General features: G+C 51.0%; 1 protein-coding gene across 1 annotated transcript in view; it reads right to left on the bottom strand.

Annotated features, from left to right (window-relative positions):
• Nucleotides 1–13,336: 13,336 nt before the first annotated feature.
• Nucleotides 13,337–17,574, bottom strand: part of MRM1 (mitochondrial rRNA methyltransferase 1) — a 4,709-nt gene continuing 471 nt past the window's right edge. Inside the window, exons 2-6 of the mRNA XM_015559071.1 lie at nt 17,257–17,574; nt 16,949–17,042; nt 14,837–14,969; nt 14,606–14,725; nt 13,337–14,403 (exon numbers count right to left, since the gene is read on the bottom strand). The exon at nt 17,257–17,574 is cut by the window's right edge and continues 45 nt beyond it. Of these exons, the coding sequence (XP_015414557.1) occupies nt 14,231–14,403; nt 14,606–14,725; nt 14,837–14,969; nt 16,949–17,042; nt 17,257–17,574 (838 nt within the window). The 3' untranslated portion in view covers nt 13,337–14,230. The remainder of the gene's footprint in view (nt 14,404–14,605; nt 14,726–14,836; nt 14,970–16,948; nt 17,043–17,256) is intronic.

Genomic DNA, 17,574 nt, shown 5'->3' with positions numbered 1-17,574 from the left:
ACTGTAGACAGCTTTGACCAGGAGGCTAAGAAGTGTGCGCTTTATCCTGGAGGCAGCAGGAGCCATTGAAGGTTTCAGAGCAGGGGCAGGATGTGATTTGATCTGCATTTTAGGCATATTGTTTGTAGAGAGAGTGGAAGCAACAAGGCTATTGGAGCCACCTCCTCGCACACACTGTTACTTAACAATAGCAACACCTCAAGGCTTGGCTGGAGACCTCACAGGCCTCTAGCTGTGAGCAAAGGCAAGAGATAGCAGGAGACTGCTCAGGATAGGGTTCATGCCCCACTGCCCCAGGTGACCCCAGGTGTGGATTTGTCAGCCCAGAGAACTTTTTAAAATTATATCATCTATTTATTTATTTTAAGTATATTTTTATTGATTTCAGAGAGAAAGGGAGAAGGGGAGAGAGACAGAAACATCAATGATGAGAATCATTGATCAGCTGCCTCTTACACGCCCCCTACTGGGGATTGAGCCCACAACCCGAAACCCGGTCAGACTGGGAATTGAATCCTGACCTCCTGGTTCATAGGTCACTCGCCAGGCGGCTAGCCAGGAGAACTTCTGAGGAAAGGGTGGGGGTGGAGAGGAGAGTTCTTGGAGGGTAACTCCCTCCTCTTGGTTAGTCATACAGAGACCCCTCCCAGGTGGGCTCCTCAAGGATGACAAGGGCAGCAGGTCTGAGGAAGGCTCCCGGACAGCCCCAGGAGGGATGGTTGTGGTTTCACAGAGGGGCCTGGCAAGCAACGCCCAGGGTGCTGTCACACTCCAGCCAGATAATAGTGCCAACTCAGGCCTAAACTTGAATCTATGGAGGTAAGGCCTGGCCACAGTCAGCAGCAAGGAAAATCATCAGAAGCGGTGCCCCCATTCCCCCTCAGACCAGGCTGTCCAGAGGGATGGACCGACTGGGTCGTGTCCCCACCCGCAAGTACTCTGGAGGAGGCTGGAAAGGAGGAGGGGACAAATGCTATCAGCTGCCCAGCATAACTTATTAGCATCCAGGCGAGATTAATCAAGCCCAGAAACCTCGAGCAGGCCCCTAATTAGTTGCCGCTGATAACTATATTTGTCATGCTCTCCAATTATTCCACTGTAAATTTCAGAGTTTAATTGCACCTTGTTCTTCATTGAAGTGTCACTGTTTGCACACGCTCCCCTAATTCTTTAGCAAATTTGACAAAATTCAGCATTAAATATAGATTATCTTTAGATTTCCATAATTAACACAACCAAACTGTCTCAGGCCTAAATATTTCTCCCGGTGCCATAAATCTGGCCTGTCCCCAGGACCCAGAGAGCTGCTCCTAGCTCCCCAGCAGAGGCTGTGGGGAGAACACGCACGCACACCTGTGCGCCTGTGCAGGGCTGGGGGGTGTAGCAGGCGAGGCTTCATTAAGGCCACATGCCCAGAGAGCAGCCTACCTTCAAACGTGTAGGAGGCTCCATCGAGGCTGTTCCCTGGGGCACCTCAGCTGTGTCCCAGGGCTTAGAAAGTCACCACAGTTGACCCCGTCCTGGAAGGTGGGCTAAAGGCAAGTGACCCCACAAAGGCAAAGGGCCCGTTTGTGACTTTTCTCCCCATTAAGGCTGATCTTGACGTTTGACATTATGCTAGGAACACGGCCCCGGCAGACAGGAATGCCCTCTGTGCCTCACCCTCACTGCCCAATCTTCTCTCCCAACCCACTCTATCTGACTCACAGAGGACAATAACTCCATTCAACCCTAAATACAGCCACCTGGGCTCTTAGTTCAGACTGGAGGCAGTGGAGGAGTTCATGCCCCCTTACCCCAAATCAGGTTGCAAATCTTTTCCACCAACCCCCAAACCTCAAATCTAATAGCCCAACAGGATCAGCACAGTGTCCACTTTCAAGGTGACAAAGGGTTGGCAAAGCGGATGGGAGAGGGCAGAGAAGCTGTGCTTCTCCAGGGCCCTACCTAGCCCTCGTCCCTTTGGAACAAAACCATATCTTAGGTTTATCCCAGATCAAGCCCCTTCCAGAGTTCAACTGCTAGTCAAGCACCACCACCCCTGCACTGTATTCAGGTAAACACACACACACACACACTCTTAGACATACACACATATACAGGGAGAAATAGACACAGATGCACAGAGACATACCGTTGACACCCATGGACTCACAGACACACGCAATCAGACACTGACATACAAAGACAGGCATACACACACAGAAACACATTCCCCTCTGCCAAGTCCAGGAGATGGGGCAGCAAGACAGGGAAATGCTCACGCCCCAGAAATCAGAGGCATATCCAGAGTCGGGCCACGCTGAAGAGCCAGAGCAGACTGGGGGCCCCAGCAAACAGCTCCCCCAGCCCTCTCCCCCTCCATGCTGACTGCCATCTAGTCCCCCTGTGTCCCTGGTGAGTCGAGGGTGGTGGCTGAGGGGCTGAAGTTGGGAACAGGCAGTAATACAGAGGAGCCTCAAGGTGTCCTCGCAGCAAATTTGGAGGAAAACAATGACATTGAATGAGATTTGATTTTTTTCCACGATGGGCGAGGCCGGGCTGGGTGTTATGTCGGGGGTCTTTGGGTACAAACGGGCAAGGAGGTGCTCCAGGCCACAGGGTGCAGGGCTGGGAGGAACTGGGCAACTAGGAGTGAGGAAGCTCCGGGGCCAGCGGGGACAGGCAGACAAAGAACTAACAGTCAGGATACAGGCTGCCATCCAGCCCCATCTGCCCAGCCCAGAGAGGGCCCCCAAAGCTTGGGTGTCTGCCATGGCCGAGTTGGGTTTTGGATTCAGGAGTCTGGATTCCCAGCCCCCAGACAGAATAGGGGCTGAAGTCCACACAAGTCAGCGGTGGAAAGTGGTCACTGGAGGGTCAGGGGTGAGCAGCCCACCCAGGGTCATTGGCTTCAGAGAGTGGTGAGAGGCAGCTCGTGAGTTAACTCCGAACACTGCAGTTCACTGAACACCTGCCAGGTTCCAGGCACCTGTTATTGTCATTCTACAGAAAACCCTGCAAGAGAGGACATGGCCCCTTGCTCAGATGAAGAAAATGAGGATCAGAAAAGTTAAAGAAATTGCCCAAAGCCAGCCAGCCAGCTGGTAAATACTTGAGACAGCACCTGAACTAAAGTGGGCCAGGCTCTAAGTCTGTGTTTCCTCTGTTCTGCTTGTAAGCAGCACCTCACAGGTGATGGAGCCACTCCTTCATCTCTCTCCCCCAATTCCAGGCCTGCCAGAACTCCAGAGTCCTTGGGTCAGCTGGGTCAAAGCTTGGGTGCAGGCTTCAGGATGACAGGGAATCTCCTCCATGGCTCAACCCCAAATCACAAGATTTCCCCAAGCACAGAGCAAGCACTTGTCAGCCGCAACCCAACCCACTCCACCCCACCCCTTGGCTGAAGCTTTGAGCTCCCTCCTTCCTTACTGAATAATAGAAGAAATCAGAGGCCATAACCCAACCTTAATATCCTCTGTCTGAAGGCTCTATGCAACATCCTACCTGACTTGTCATCGGAGTACTTGCATTCCTCTAGTGACAGGGAGCTCGCTGCCTAAAAAATACCCTATTCAACCTCTGGAATCCTGCTAGATGAGTTACTATCTGCCATCCTAAGTCTCCCACTGGCCCCATTCCTGCCCTCTAGGTCACTGCTCTGCCCCATGAAAGCCCCTCTGTAATTTGAATACCATGGCCACTGCCCTCATCACCTCTCCCACTACTACCACCACCTAAGGGGCTTCCATTCTCCTGGTTAAACACTTCCTGATTTCATCAACTATTGCATACTGTCCTACCCCATTCCCTTCCACCCACCCAAAAGTGTCAGCAGAAGTGACAGCAGAGAGTAATGGTTAAAAGAAACCATTCTGAATGGACTTGGCAATTAGCTTTTTGGATATGACAAAGAAAGCACAGGTAACAAAGGAAAAACATAAATGGGACTACATCAAAATTTCAAAACTCGCCGAAACCGGTTTGGCTCAGTGGATAGAGCATCAGCCTGCGGACTGAAAGGTCCCAGGTTCGATTCCAGTGAAGGGCATGTACCTGGGTTGCGGGCACATCCCCAGTAGGAGATGTGCAGGAGGCGGCTGATCGATGTTTCTCTCCCATCGATGTTTCTAACTCTCTATCTCTCTCCTTTCCTCTCTGTAAAAAATCAATAAAATATATTTTTTTAAAAATTTCAAAACTTCTGTGCATCAGAGGCCATAATCAACAGTGAGAGGCAAGCTACAAAATAGGAGACAAATTTTGCAAATCATTATTATACAGGGTTATATCCAGAATATGTAAAGAACTCCTACAATTCAACAACAATAAACAACAAATAACCCAACTGAAACTGGGCAAAGGGCTTGAATAAACATCTCTCCAAGAATGATATGTACTGGCCCACAAACACATGAAAAGATGCTCAACATGACTGATCACAAGGGAAATGCATATCAAAACCACAGTGAGATGTCACCTAACACCCAATAGGATAGTTACTATTTAAAAAAACAGAAAACCATAAATGTTGGTGAGAATGTGGGGCAATAAGAACTCTTGTGCACTGCTGGTGAGATTGTAAAATAGTGCAGCCACTATGGCAAACAGTATGGCAGTTCTTCCAAAATTTAAAATATGATCCAGCAATCACACTTCTGGGTATAGACTCAGAATAACTGAAAACAAAATCTCAGAGGTATGTGTACACCCATCTTCACTGTAGCATTATTTATAGCAGCCAAGAGATGGAAGCAACCCAACTATCCATCAACCGATAAATGGATAAACAAAATGTTGCATTGACATACAATGGAATATTATTCAGCCTTAAAAAGGAAGGAAATCCTGTTACATGCTACAACATGGATGAACCTTGAAGACATGCTAAACGAAATAAGCCAGTCATAAAAAGACAACCACTATATGATTCCACTTATATGAGTATCTAAAGCTGTCAAATTAATAGAAACAGAAAACAGAATGGTGGTTGTCAGGGGCTGGGAGAAAGGAATGGGCCATTGTTGCTTAGCGGGTATAGAGTTTCAGGTTCGTCAGACGAAAAAGATTTTCAGATCTGTTGCACAACAATGGGAATATACTGAGCTACTGTACTTAAAAATGGTTAACATAGTGCTAGCTGGTTTGGCTCAGTGGATAGAGCGTTGGCCTGTGGACTGAAAGATCCTGGGTTTAATTCTGGTCAGGGGCACATGCCTGGGTTGCAGGCTCGATTCCCAGTAGGGGGCATGCAGGAGGCATCTGAACAATGATTCTCTCTCATCATTGATGTTTCTGACTCTCTCTCCCTCTCCCTTCCTCTCTGAAATCAGTAAAAATATATTTAATTTTTTTAAAAAAAATGGTTAAGACAGCAACCAAAATAAAAAAGGAAAAAGCAATCATTTTGGAGTCAGACAGAACTGGGTTTGAGTCCCAGCTCTACAGACTTGGGGCACATGCCTCCGAGCCTGTTTCCCCAATTCTATAACAGGGTGATGACAGAATGTGACGCACAGGATTGCTGTGAGCATTATCTCATTGATTTTTGTTCACTGCTGCATCTCCAGCTGGTATGTAGTAGGTGCTCAATAAATGCTTGTTAAATGACAGCATGAGCTAATAATAATAAACCTTGGCCTTTTGTCCTCAGAAGCCCTCTGGCCCACCCCCACCGTCATCCCTAGCAGGGTCCACTCTCAGGTCCTGGCAGGAGAGAGGGGAGCCCAACTCCCCAAGCAGCAGCCCCAGGCTCCCCAACTGCCACTCCGTCCAGCCTGGGCTACAATTCTGTCCATCAATATTGGCCTCCAGCAGACACACTTGAATGCCCACCCCAATCGATAGGCAGCTGCTGTAATCGATCAGCCCCTGGGGTATCAGAAGCCGGGGGAGGGGCAAGGAGAGGGACAGACAGGGTGTGGAGACACAGTCCCAGAGAGGGTGCAGCAACAGGGAGCCCCCAGTGACCCGGCCAAACCAGGCAGACAAGACAGAGACGATAGAAAACAGAGGCAGAATGAAGAGGGAGAGGAGGCACCAGACCCAAGCTGGGAAGGGCAAAGAGGCAGCAGACACAGAGTAGGCCCCTGAGGAAGAGGGAAGGAAGAGGCAGGCACGACCCTGGGAGAAAAAGGGTTTTGGCACCATTTTACAGGAAAGAAACCAAGCTGAGAGATGTAGGAGCAGAGCCAGGACTTAAACCCAAGTCTGGTGTCTCCGAGAGGTGAGGCCTTTTGCTACATCCCACAGTAGCTCTGAGCTATCACTTCTGGCCTCCCTACTGGGCATACCACCCACAGCTTAGAGGGGAGCTGGTGAGGTGCCCCCCTGCCCCTGGGATGACCCCCTGAGAGCTACTCAAGATGCTTTAGGAGTGGGGCGATGGAGGTGGGGGTTGGTGCAGAAGTGTCTTGGCCTCATCAGCAGCGGGCCTCCCAGCCGCTGGACTGGAGGTTCCCTTCCTCCAGCCCCAGCTCTCCACCCTCCTCCTCCCTCCCTCCTAAACCCTTCTGATTGCCACAGCATGACCTTGGACAAGTGACTCAACACCTCTGACCCGTTTCCTATCCCTAAACCAACGGTAGTAACAGTGTCTACCCTCCTAAGCATCAGCTTCCAAGCACACAGCTTCCGGGTCCCAGACCCACCATGGGGCTCTGATTTAAACAGAATCCAGCCCCTTGCAGGGCCTGGCCCGTGGCTAGTACCCCCATCTGTAGGAGGGGCATCTGCACAAGGCCTGGGATGCAGATGGGCCTCAGCAGGGTGAGGGCTGAGGGGTTCTACAGAGCAGCCTCTCGGCCCTCCCTCCGTTGGCTCCTTTGTTTCAGAGAAGCACGAGCAGCTGTGGCTGGGGGATCATGTGTGTCCTGCCTCCTCGGAAAGCTGAAGGTCAGTGCCAGCTGGAAATGTGCTGAGAGGTTTGCCCCTCCAGCCCACACAGTGAAGAGGAGGGGGGAGGCAATTAGTCTCCAACCCCAGGACCCATTTGCTGAGCTGTTCACTCACCCTTATTAAACCCTCAGGATGTGCCTGGCCCTGTGCTGGGACCTGGGACTATACAATGAGTCAAACTAATTCACACACTGATTTTCTAAAAGAAGTGGATGGGACTTAGTGTCTGCAGAAGCCTGTGGGGGCCGAGGGGAAGTTACAGGGGGCAGGGGGCCAGTGCGGCTACTAGTAAGAAGGGACCTAGCCCACCCCCTAACCGCCTCCCTCACCTGCTGATTTCTGCCTTGGTTTCTTTTTTCTAAAGGAAACTGTTGAGTTATTTTATTTTATTTTGAGTTACAGATAAACCACAGAAGGTGCCACTTTTCATGGAGTCTCCCTCCTGACCCCACAAACTTCAGCAAAAAAGCTGGGGTACCTGAGGAAGAGAGGGGTGCAGAAGTGGAGGGAGAAAGCAGACGGGCCCAAGTTCAGCCAGGGGCCTGGGCCCAGCCCCTCCTCCCTGCCCCAGGGCAGCTGGGGAAAGGGGTCCTCTGATCCAATATTATGGTGGGGGGTGGGGGGGACAAGGCATGTCCATAAGAATCCTTCCTGGAGAGCAGTGGAGGGAAACCTTGTGTAGAAGCAGCCTTCGCAGAGCCCAGTATAAGGCTCCTGGTCCTAATTCAACGCCCAGCCCCACTCCTTTTCCCAGCCTGGGGAAGAAACTGGGCAATTCAAGGGCAGAGCTCCTGCCCTTTCCTGCTTCTCTGAATGTGCCATGGTCCTGGGGCTCTGGCCCTGCTCCCCACCCACTCCCACCCCCCCCACACAAGGTTTTGCGATTTAAAAAGATAATTCTGAGCAGCTGTATCTGTAAAATAACAATGGCTGCCTTGACAGAGTTTACGATTTACCAGGCCCTGTGCTATGCTGCTCGGGTATGGTATCCCCATTCAAAGAAGAGACAATGCATATCCTAGGGCAGTGGTTCTCAACCTCGCTAATGCCGCGACCCTTTAATACAGTTCCTCAGGTTGTGGTGACCCCCAACCATAAAATTATTTTCGTTGCTACTTCATAACTGTAATTTTGCTACTGTTATGAATCATAATGTAAATATCTGATATGCAGGATGTATTTTCATTGTTACAAATTGAACATAATTAAAGCATAGTGATTAATCACAGAAACAATATGTAATTACATATTTTCTGATGGTCTTAGGTGACCCCTGTGAAAGGGTTGTTCGACCCCAAAAGGGGTCGCGACCCACAGGTTGAGAACCTCTGTCCTAGAGGATAACAACTTGCCTTAGGTTATCCCACTAGGAAGAGGTGGGTCAGGATTAGAACCCAGACCATGCTGTTCATGCTGATTTGAAGGGAAGTGGCAGTGGGGATGGGGGGACTAGAACCTCTGGATGAGGTTAAGGGGGGAGGATAAAGCAAGGGGTGGCCCCAGGTGCTATCCCACCTGACCAGGCTTCCAGGACCATCCCTGGGAGAAAGGGATGGTGACATCCACCTGGCCAGAACTGGCCACTTCTCCCCACGTAAAACTCTATGGGCATTCTGAGCCCAAACCTAGGAGGAGCACTGAGCTCTGGGCTGGAAAGGAGGCAGTGAGAACTTTCTGGAGCACCTCCCCCAGCAGGATGAGCTGAAGACCACCAAGGAGGTGTTAATGAAACAGGGAAGCTGCGAACAGACCCAGGAGTGATTCCAATCTGACACCTCTACCCCGGCCCCCACCAGTAATGAGCTGGGACCTGCCCTGCTCCCGAGAGAGAGGAGGTGTAGGGGAGGAGGGGAAATCCTTGGGCATCTTTGTAGTTTCAGATGCCTCTTTTCATCTCCTTCACAGCGAACGCACATTTATTGAGCATCTACTGTGTCCCAGGCACTGTGATGTCATGTCTCCATTTTACAGATGAAGACACTGAGGTTCAATCAGGTCAAGTGGCCTGAGGAAGAGCTAACATTTGGACCCAGGACTGTCCAACTCAGAAGTCTGTGTTAATGCTTTTGCTGGTGGGAATGTTCCCATCTGGGGATGGATCCAGGAGCCCAACCCTGGGGACACTAGGAGTGGGCCCACACTTCCACGAAGGGAGGTGAATAAAGGAAGCACACCCAGCCCACCACCTGTCCTGAAAGTTCAGACCCGGGAAGGAGCAGGCTCCCTGTGTGCTCTCTTCATCTTCCACGTGTGTGCAAAGACAGTGGGGCAGGAGGTCCAAGGAGGGGCCTCCAGCTCTGCCCACTGCCTGGAGAGGGGATGCAGGCTGGAGAAGACTGAAGTATAGTGGAGGGGGGTGTACTAGGAAGACCCCAGCCTCCTGGCCTGGGAGGGAGGGGCTGAGCAGCTCTGTTGAATGGAGCCCCATGTTTGTAAACATCATTTATCAGGGATTAGCAGATGGGCATGCTAATTGCACCTGTGGAAGACAGAGACCTCAAGGTTGATTACATTTACAAACTGTGAGGCCCCCCTGGCGCCTGGCCCTGCAGGAGTGTGTGTGTGTTTGTGTGTGGGGGGGTCTAATTTAGGACCCCAGCGGGGGTGGGGGGGGGCAGAACCTGGCAATTTAGGCTCCTGCCAAAAGAGAAGTCCAGCCCTGGAAGGAAGCAGGGGTGTTGGCACAATTCAGCTGCTCTGGAAATTCTAAGGCGGCCTCCAACCCTTCGGGGACCCTCCCCATCTTGGCTGTGGAGCCCAGACAAGGAGGATCCTGCAAATGCCATTTCAGCCCCTCCCCTCTCCAATTCGCTCTAGTGGTTTTCAGAAGTGAATCATTGAGTGTTGCAGCTGAAAGAGACCCTAGACCAGCGGTTCTCAACCTGTGGGTCGCGACCCTTTTGGTGGTCGAACGACCCTTTCACAGGGGTCGCTTAAGACCATCCTGCATATCAGATATTTACAATTCATAACAGTAGCAACATTACAGTTATGAAGTAGCAATGAAAATAATTTCATAGTTGGGGGTCACCACAATATGAGGAACTGTATTAAAGGGTCGCAGCATTAGGAAGGTTGAGAACCACTGCCCTAGAGCCTATGGGGAAATTGAGGCCGGGTTGGTAGGAGAAAAGAGCCCAGTGCCCTGACCTCTGGGTCTGCACCTGGGTGCTGTGAGGACAGCCACCATGTCCCAGGCACCAGCTGAGGTCTTCACGCGCATCATCTCATTTCATCTGCACCAGGCTCCTCGGAAGTAGACACCACGGTTATCCCCATTTTATTGATGAGGGAAGTTAGACTTGGAAAAGTGAAGGGACATGTTCACATTTACACCATCGTCAAGGCACAGAGTTGGGACTCAGCAACTGCCCTGGCCTCTCATGGCTTCATCCTGACCCTGCCCTCCAGGGATGGACTTGCGTCCAGCACCTTCATTCCCTGTCACAGCCCCTGGAGCTCCTGGGTATGGACCACACCTCGTGCACAGTGTCATGTGTCAGCCACCAGCAGCCACGCCAAGGAGAAGCAGGCCTCATCCTGGGCCTTGGGACCTCAGGTGCTTTCTCTGTCTTGAGAATGCCTGGTTTGCATAACAGAACTACATCCTGGCTGTGTATGGCAGGTAATTACAGCCTCAATACTTCTGGTTCAAGTGAACCTATCTTTCCAGAGACCAGCCAGCCTGCTGCCCATGGATGAAGCAGGGAGGAACCCCCTGTGCCTGTCTATTAGCCCAGGAGAGTGACCCCTCTAGATGGCCCAGACCACAGGGACCCAGCAAGCTGATAAATAGCATGCTCCAAGCAGGTCAGATAGGGTTCCAGATACCAGAGGAGTCCATGGGCAAGACTAGGGGCTCTGGACCCTGAGTACAACCCCAACTTCTAGTTTCCATGCTGGGTTTGGGTCCCTACATGGAAGGAACTCCAGGACACCTGAGTTTATTTCATCAAATCTGTTAGTCTGGGTTCTTCAGAGAAACAGAACCAATAGAAGACACACACACTTATCTATTTATTTATTACTAGAGGCCCAGTGCACAAAATTTGTGCATGGGTAGGGTCCCTAGGCCTGACTGGTGATCAGGGCCAATCAGGGCCTTCCTTCCCCCGGCTGCTGGCGTGACCTTCCTTCATTCTGTGCCACCCCCTGGTGGTCATCACACATCGTAGCGAGCAGTCAAACACCCGGTCGAACTCCCAAGGGGACAATTTGCGTATTAGCCTTTTATTACATAGGATAGAGAATTGGCTCATGTAATCATGGGGGTTGGCACCCCAAGTTCTGCAGGGTGAGTCTCACGCCTGAGGCCAATGATGTCATTCCCATCTGAAGGCCAGCAGGCTCCAGACTCCAGAAGAGCCCGTGTTTTCAGTTCCAAAAAAAAACAGGAAGAGTTCTCCTACTCATGGGTCAGGATTTTTGTCCTATTTAGGCCTTCAACTGATTGGATGAGGCGCACCCGCATTAGGAAGAGCAATCTGCTTTACTCAGTCTACCAATCCGAATGTTATTCTCACCCAAAGTCACCCTCACAAACACACTGAGAACATTTGACCAAATATCAGGGCACCGTGACCCAGTCAAGTTGACATATAAAGTGAACCATCACACTGTTGTTGTGTGCCAGTCCTTGGTACATAGTTCTTTAGTTTACAGAACACTTTTTTGTTGTTAATCCTCACCCTAAGATATTTTTCCCATTGCTTTTCAGAGAGAGTGGAAGGGTGGGGGTGGGGGGAGAGAGAGAAACATTGATGTCCAAGGGGCACACTGATTGGTTGCCTCCTGCACGTGCCCTAACTGGGGGTGGGGAGCGAACCCACAACCCAGGTACATTCCCTGAAACCCTTGGGTGAGCAGGCCAACACTCTAATCACTGATCAACCCTGGCCAAAAACATGTTTTACTGACATGCTCTCATCTTATTTTACATCTCTGCTGGGGGAAGCCGGAGCAGGTGTTGTTGGTGCCATTCCCATTTTACAGGTGTGGACACTGAGAAGCCATCTAGGTAGGAAGCCATGGAGCCAGGGCTAGAACCAGCATCATCTAAAGTACTTTAGGGACAGATGAAAGGTTGCCTGGCATGTGCTTCCAGACATGCCCTCAAAAGCATGGTGTGAATGATTTGGTAGAGGTTTCTTGGATATGAGCAGGTGGCTGGAGGAACAGTGATTCTCAAACCTGGCTGCACACTAGCAGGGGAGCTGCAAGAAATGCGTGTACCTGGTTTGCTCCCCACAGATTCTGATTTCATCAGTCTGGTGCCTCTGGGATCTGGAATATTAAAAGTTATCCCCCTTCCCTGATCCCATGACTCTACAGTGCAGCCAAGGTACAAAGCCACTCTAGGCTCTTGGCCAAGAGCACAGCAGGGACGGAGGAAACAGGTAGTATGCCCAAGACTGACTTGTGCCAGCGGAGGTCAGAGCCTGTGTGCCAGATGGGAACGGACAGTTCAAGGGAGGATGGAGAGTGCCAATAAAGTGGTGATCTGTGGAGTTTATGAAGGGGTTTCTTCTTTTCTTGAGAGGATCAACTTTGACTTTAAAGCAACCTTAGGCCCTTTTTATTTTTTTCGTTTTTCTTAATATATTTTTATTGATTTCAGAGAGGAAGAGAGAGGGAGAGATAGAAACATCAATGATGAAAGAGAATCATTGACTGGCTGCCTCCTGCATGCCCCCTACTGGGGATCGAGCCCACAACCCTAGGTATGTGCCCTTGACCGGAATCGACCCTGGGACCCTTTGGTCCCCAAGCCAACACTCTATCCACTGAGCCAAACCAGCTAGGGCTGCCTCTTTTTAAACAAATTCAAATGTCTTTCTAAATTGTCATTACCATTAGAATTCCAAGATAAATGCATTCCACAAAGAAAGGGCAGTACTATTTACTGAGCACCTACTATGCATGAGGCACCGAGTTCCTGGTGTCCTCTGAATCCTCCTAGCAATCCAGAAGGACAGGGTTACCCGCTTTCACCGAGGAGGGCACTGAGGCCCAGGCAGGTAAGGAGCTTGTCCCAGGTCACACAGCAATCAGGATTTGAATCTAGGGTTGTTGTCCTCCAGACCCACACTCCAGAGCAGTAGTTCTCAACTAGGGGTGACTCCCCCACCCACCTTCCAGAGACATACGGCAATGTCTAGAGAGATTTTTGGTTGTCACAATTGGAGGAAGGGGGCTGCTACTGGCATCTGGTAGGTAGAGGCCAGGGGTGCTGCTGAACATCCTACAATGCACAGCACAGTCCCCACAACAGAGAATTATCCAGCCCAGAATGTTAACAGCGCTGAGACTGACAAACCCTGCTCCAGGTTCTCAGCCTGGGCTGCACATAACACCTGTGGTGGGGAAGGGGGAGGCTTTACAAATCCTGATGCCCAGCTGCACCCTAACCAACTAACTACATCAGACTCTGGGGATCGGTCCCAGTGTCAGTTGATTCTTAAAGCTTGTCAGGTGGTTCCAATGTGCAGCCCAGGCTATTCTAAACTACTTACACCTGTGGCCTCTGTTCCATCTGTGGGACCCTGAGGGACATGTACCAAATCGGTCCTGATAACAACCAGCAACCCTATCCTCGCCACCTCCCACAATCAAAGGCCAGGCTTCATTGGTTCCTTCCGTGTAGGTGGACTAACTGCTGACTCACCAGTCAGGGGGACTTGAGGGCCAGTGGGTGGGAGGTGTTTGCTAACCTTTCCCTCGCCTCTTGGAGGCCACGGCCAGGGATCTCCCCAGATGACAGCAAGAGCTTCCCGAAAAGACCGTGGACTAAAGAGCAAGGCTGCCACCTAATGGATGAATCGAACAGAATGGCCCACCAGTTGAGAGGTTTTATTTGAGCCTCACAACAGCCCTGACAGGGAGATGCCAACAAGGGCTCTAAGGCATATAAAGATGAAGTCCGTGCTTAAGGCCCCGCAGTGGGGCAGGGTGTGAGCCTAGATTTGCAGCTGTCTGGCCCACAAAGAGCCCTTGGCTCCCTCTACATTCTCACACTGGTTCGAAGGAATAGAATCCCCAGACTGTGCTGCCCAACTCCCTTCTGATATTTAGACTTCCCCTTGATGTCCAGGCAGGACCTGGGAGGAAACAGACCTCTCCACTAGCACATCGTAGAAATTAACAGGCTACCATCTCCAACTGCAAGTGCAAACTCAAAACAGGAAAGGGAACTTCTTCTGGTCTCCACCGCAAAGCTCCCTGCTTCCCAAGACAGGGATTACTGAACAGAGCCTGGTGCACACTCAAGTAACAGATTCCAACACACTTCACCACGTGGATGCGTGGGCCACCTATCCCCTGCCCTCCAGCACATACACATCTTGAACAGTTCAAGTCAGCCCCCGTCTTGCCTCTCTCTTTCTGATCCTGAGGACAGTCCTGGGTGCTGAGGCAATCTGGGCCCTTCAGCCATGGCTGAGGGTTCTTGGGGGTCTCGGAGATGTTGCCCTCTCTTCCCGTCTTCAGGAAAACCCTTCCTCTGGCTGCAAATGGAGTGAAGAAGAATTCCTGCAAAGACAGACAGAATGATATGGGGAAGAGAACTGAGAAGAGGAAGGACCATATGCCAGGCACTCCCTCATTTCATTCTCAGAAGGATGTATTTTCTGCATTTGGCACAGAAAGTAATGGACATAGAGAATGATTGAGAAACTTGTTTAGGATGAAACAGCTACACATGTGTGATCAGAGAAAAAGAAGTAAGACTCACCTGCAGCCACGGAGACATTCAAGGACTCCAGTCCAGGAGGCAGCTGCCGGCCAGGCAGGATGGTGAGGAGGAGCTGGCAGGAGGCTTGCACCTCTGGGGACAGGCCAGAGCCCTCATTCCCTGCAGAGCACGGGAGGGGGGAAAGGGCAGAGATTAGGGATGCCACAGCTGGACAGGCAGGCACTCAGGAAATGAACAGCTGAGCACAGACAAGCAGGAACATCTACCTACCCAGCACTAGGAGAGTAGGCTGGTCCCAGAGGAACTCCAAGCAACTAGTGATGGGGATCTCAGAGGATCCGGGAATCTCAGGCCCCGGGCAGCCCACCGTGCCAGCCACGAGCCAGCCCTGCCGGGCTTTGGCCTGAAAGGGGAAAGAAATCATATTCTAGCTCACCAAACCTTCATCAGAGCCCTGGCCAAGGAATAGCCCCAACCTTGCCCATATATAAGGTGGGGCAAAAGTAGGTTTACAGTTGTGAGCACTCGAAACAGTTTATTCTTGTGTTAATATTAATTATTAGATAATTTTCCATGCAAACAATTACAAACCTACTTTTGCCCCACCCTGTATGCATTACCTCGGTGAGCCATTCAGTTCAGTCAATAATTAATGAGCACCTAGAATGGACAGACTCTGTTCTAGCACTGGAGATAGGGCAGTGAACAGCGGACAAAATCCCAGCCTCATGGAAGGGAGGGCCTCACTGAAATGACTTTTGAGTGGAGATCAGGAGATGAGGAAGCACGGTGTAGACATCAGGGGGAAGAATCTTCTAGGCAGTGATCAGTAAATGCAAAGGCTGGAGGGTGGCTGCTTACCTGCTATGTGTGAGGAACGGCACAATAGCAAGGTGGTCATGGGAAGGGAGCCATTGAGACCGGAGAGGGAACTAAGGGCTACATCAGGTAGAACCTCAAAGGCCACTGGAAGGACTTTGGCTTATACTATGAGAGAAATGCAAAGGCTTTTAAAAACTCTGAATGCATGGTCTGACTTATGTTGCAACAGGATCTCTCAGCCTGTTGGGTTGACAGCCAATAGCAGAAGCAGGATCAGGTAGGAGGTTTCACAATAATACAGGCGAGAGACGATGGTGGCTTGGACCAGAGTTGTAGCAGTGGAGAGAGAAGAAGTGGTGAGAATATGCAAATAACTTCATGGTAAAACCAAAAGGATGCACTGACAAATGGGAATTGGTGTGAGAGCCGAAAAAAAATCAAGGGCGATGCCAAGGTTTCTATCCTAACCACTGAAAGGATGGAGCTGCCATCGATTGAGCTGGGTCTCCAGAAGGAACAGGGGCTGGGCTATGGAACTGTTCAGTTTGAAATGCCAATTAGACAGCAAAAGAAAGCTGTTTTGTTTTATAACCCCTTTGAGATGCTTTTATTTATTCATATTGGAATCATTTTGGGTTGAGGACATTGAGCAGCTTTCTAAAATCCCATCAACTTTATTTACCTTGCTTTTTTCAAACCAGTGTTGCTAGTTGTTTGAAAACAGAGCTATTGAGTAGGTAACTAGATACGTGAATCTGGGGTTTCGGAGCAAGATCCAGGCTAGGCTATACATTTGGGAAGCGTTCAAATATAGATGCTACTTATAGCCGTGAGAGTGGATGAGGCAAAAAGAAAAAGAGAATAAATAAATAAATATATATATATATGGAAGGAGATCCAAGAAGTACCGAGACCTGGAAGAGACCTGGAGATGGTCAGTGGAACGGCCAAGTGCAGGGCAATACTGCCCCCTTGTGTTCAGCAAGAGAACAGCGGGGGGGGTTCTTTACTTAGGTTTGCTCCCCAAATGTTGTGGGGTTTTTTTGTGTGGTAGTGGGGGTTGTTTTGTGTGTGTGAAAGGGAAAAGAGGAAAGGCATAGACTAGTCCTTATTAAAGAGCCTTTCAAGCAGGCTAGAAGGAGTGGGGGGGGGGGTATAGAGAAAGAGGACATATGTAATACTTTGAACAATAAAGTGGTTTTTTTTTAAAGAGCCTTGCAAGCTATGCTCCTAGGGAGGGACTCGGGACACATTTACTGAAGACCTACTTAGCAGGTACGGAGGCCCCGTGGCAGACCTGCAGCAGGGCCAAAAGGTATGCCTGGAGAAGTGCAGTAAAGGGAATGAGCCTAGGACACCTCCAACTTCAGATTCTGTTCCCCTCATGGTTTTAAAAACCCGGGGAACCTTCCCTCTTCCCGAAGGGATTTAGAGAAGCACAGGAAATGCCAACATGCTCTCTTCTCCCCGTTCCTCCACCAGTTCCCGGTTAAGTGGCCTGAGAGGCTGAGCGTGGCTCATTTCTGCTCCTTCCCGCCATCCCAACCCCTCGGCCCTCACCTGTAAAAAGCCGTCCAGGTCATCGGTGAAGAATATGTCCATCACCTCCATAGCCCCCGCGCTGGCCTTGCTGACTACCGGAGTGAGCGGGCAGCTGCAAAGTGACCCCATGCCCCGTGTCAGGCTGCGTCAACTCAAGCCCGGCGCCCTGTCCTCCCCTCCCTTCCCCTCCCCCGGCCCCCAAGGGTTAGAGATGAAAATTCTGGCGAACGGGAGACCTGCCTAGGGGGTGACCAAAGGGTCAAGGTGCTGAGGAACTCGGCTGCCCCTTGAAATTGGGACACACGGGGAATAACGAATGTCCGTGCCTGTTTCTGCGGCTGGTGATGACCTGGTCCACTCCGAGGAAGTGAGCGGAGCGCAGCACGGCCCCGAGATTCCGGGGATCCTGGAGCCTCTCGAGGACGAGCCACAGCTGCTGGGGGTCATCTCCGGGCCTCGCCTCCGGGGCCTCAGTCCAGGGCCGGGGCCGCAGCGGGCTCACCTCCATGCAGACGCCCTGGTGCACCTGGTGGCGGCACAGGGCGTCCAGCTTCTGCCGCCGGGGCCACAGAACCGGAATGTCCCGCGCTTCCGCCGCCCGGAGCAGCTCTGCCCGCTCTCCCCGCACCCCCGACCTGCCGGCC

Source organism: Myotis davidii, unplaced genomic scaffold (genome assembly GCF_000327345.1).
Source record: "Myotis davidii unplaced genomic scaffold, ASM32734v1 scaffold993, whole genome shotgun sequence".
Classification (NCBI taxonomy): domain Eukaryota; kingdom Metazoa; phylum Chordata; class Mammalia; order Chiroptera; family Vespertilionidae; genus Myotis; species Myotis davidii.
The sequence above is the reverse complement of the archived record's forward strand: the minus strand, read 5'-3'. Positions and strand labels throughout refer to the sequence as shown.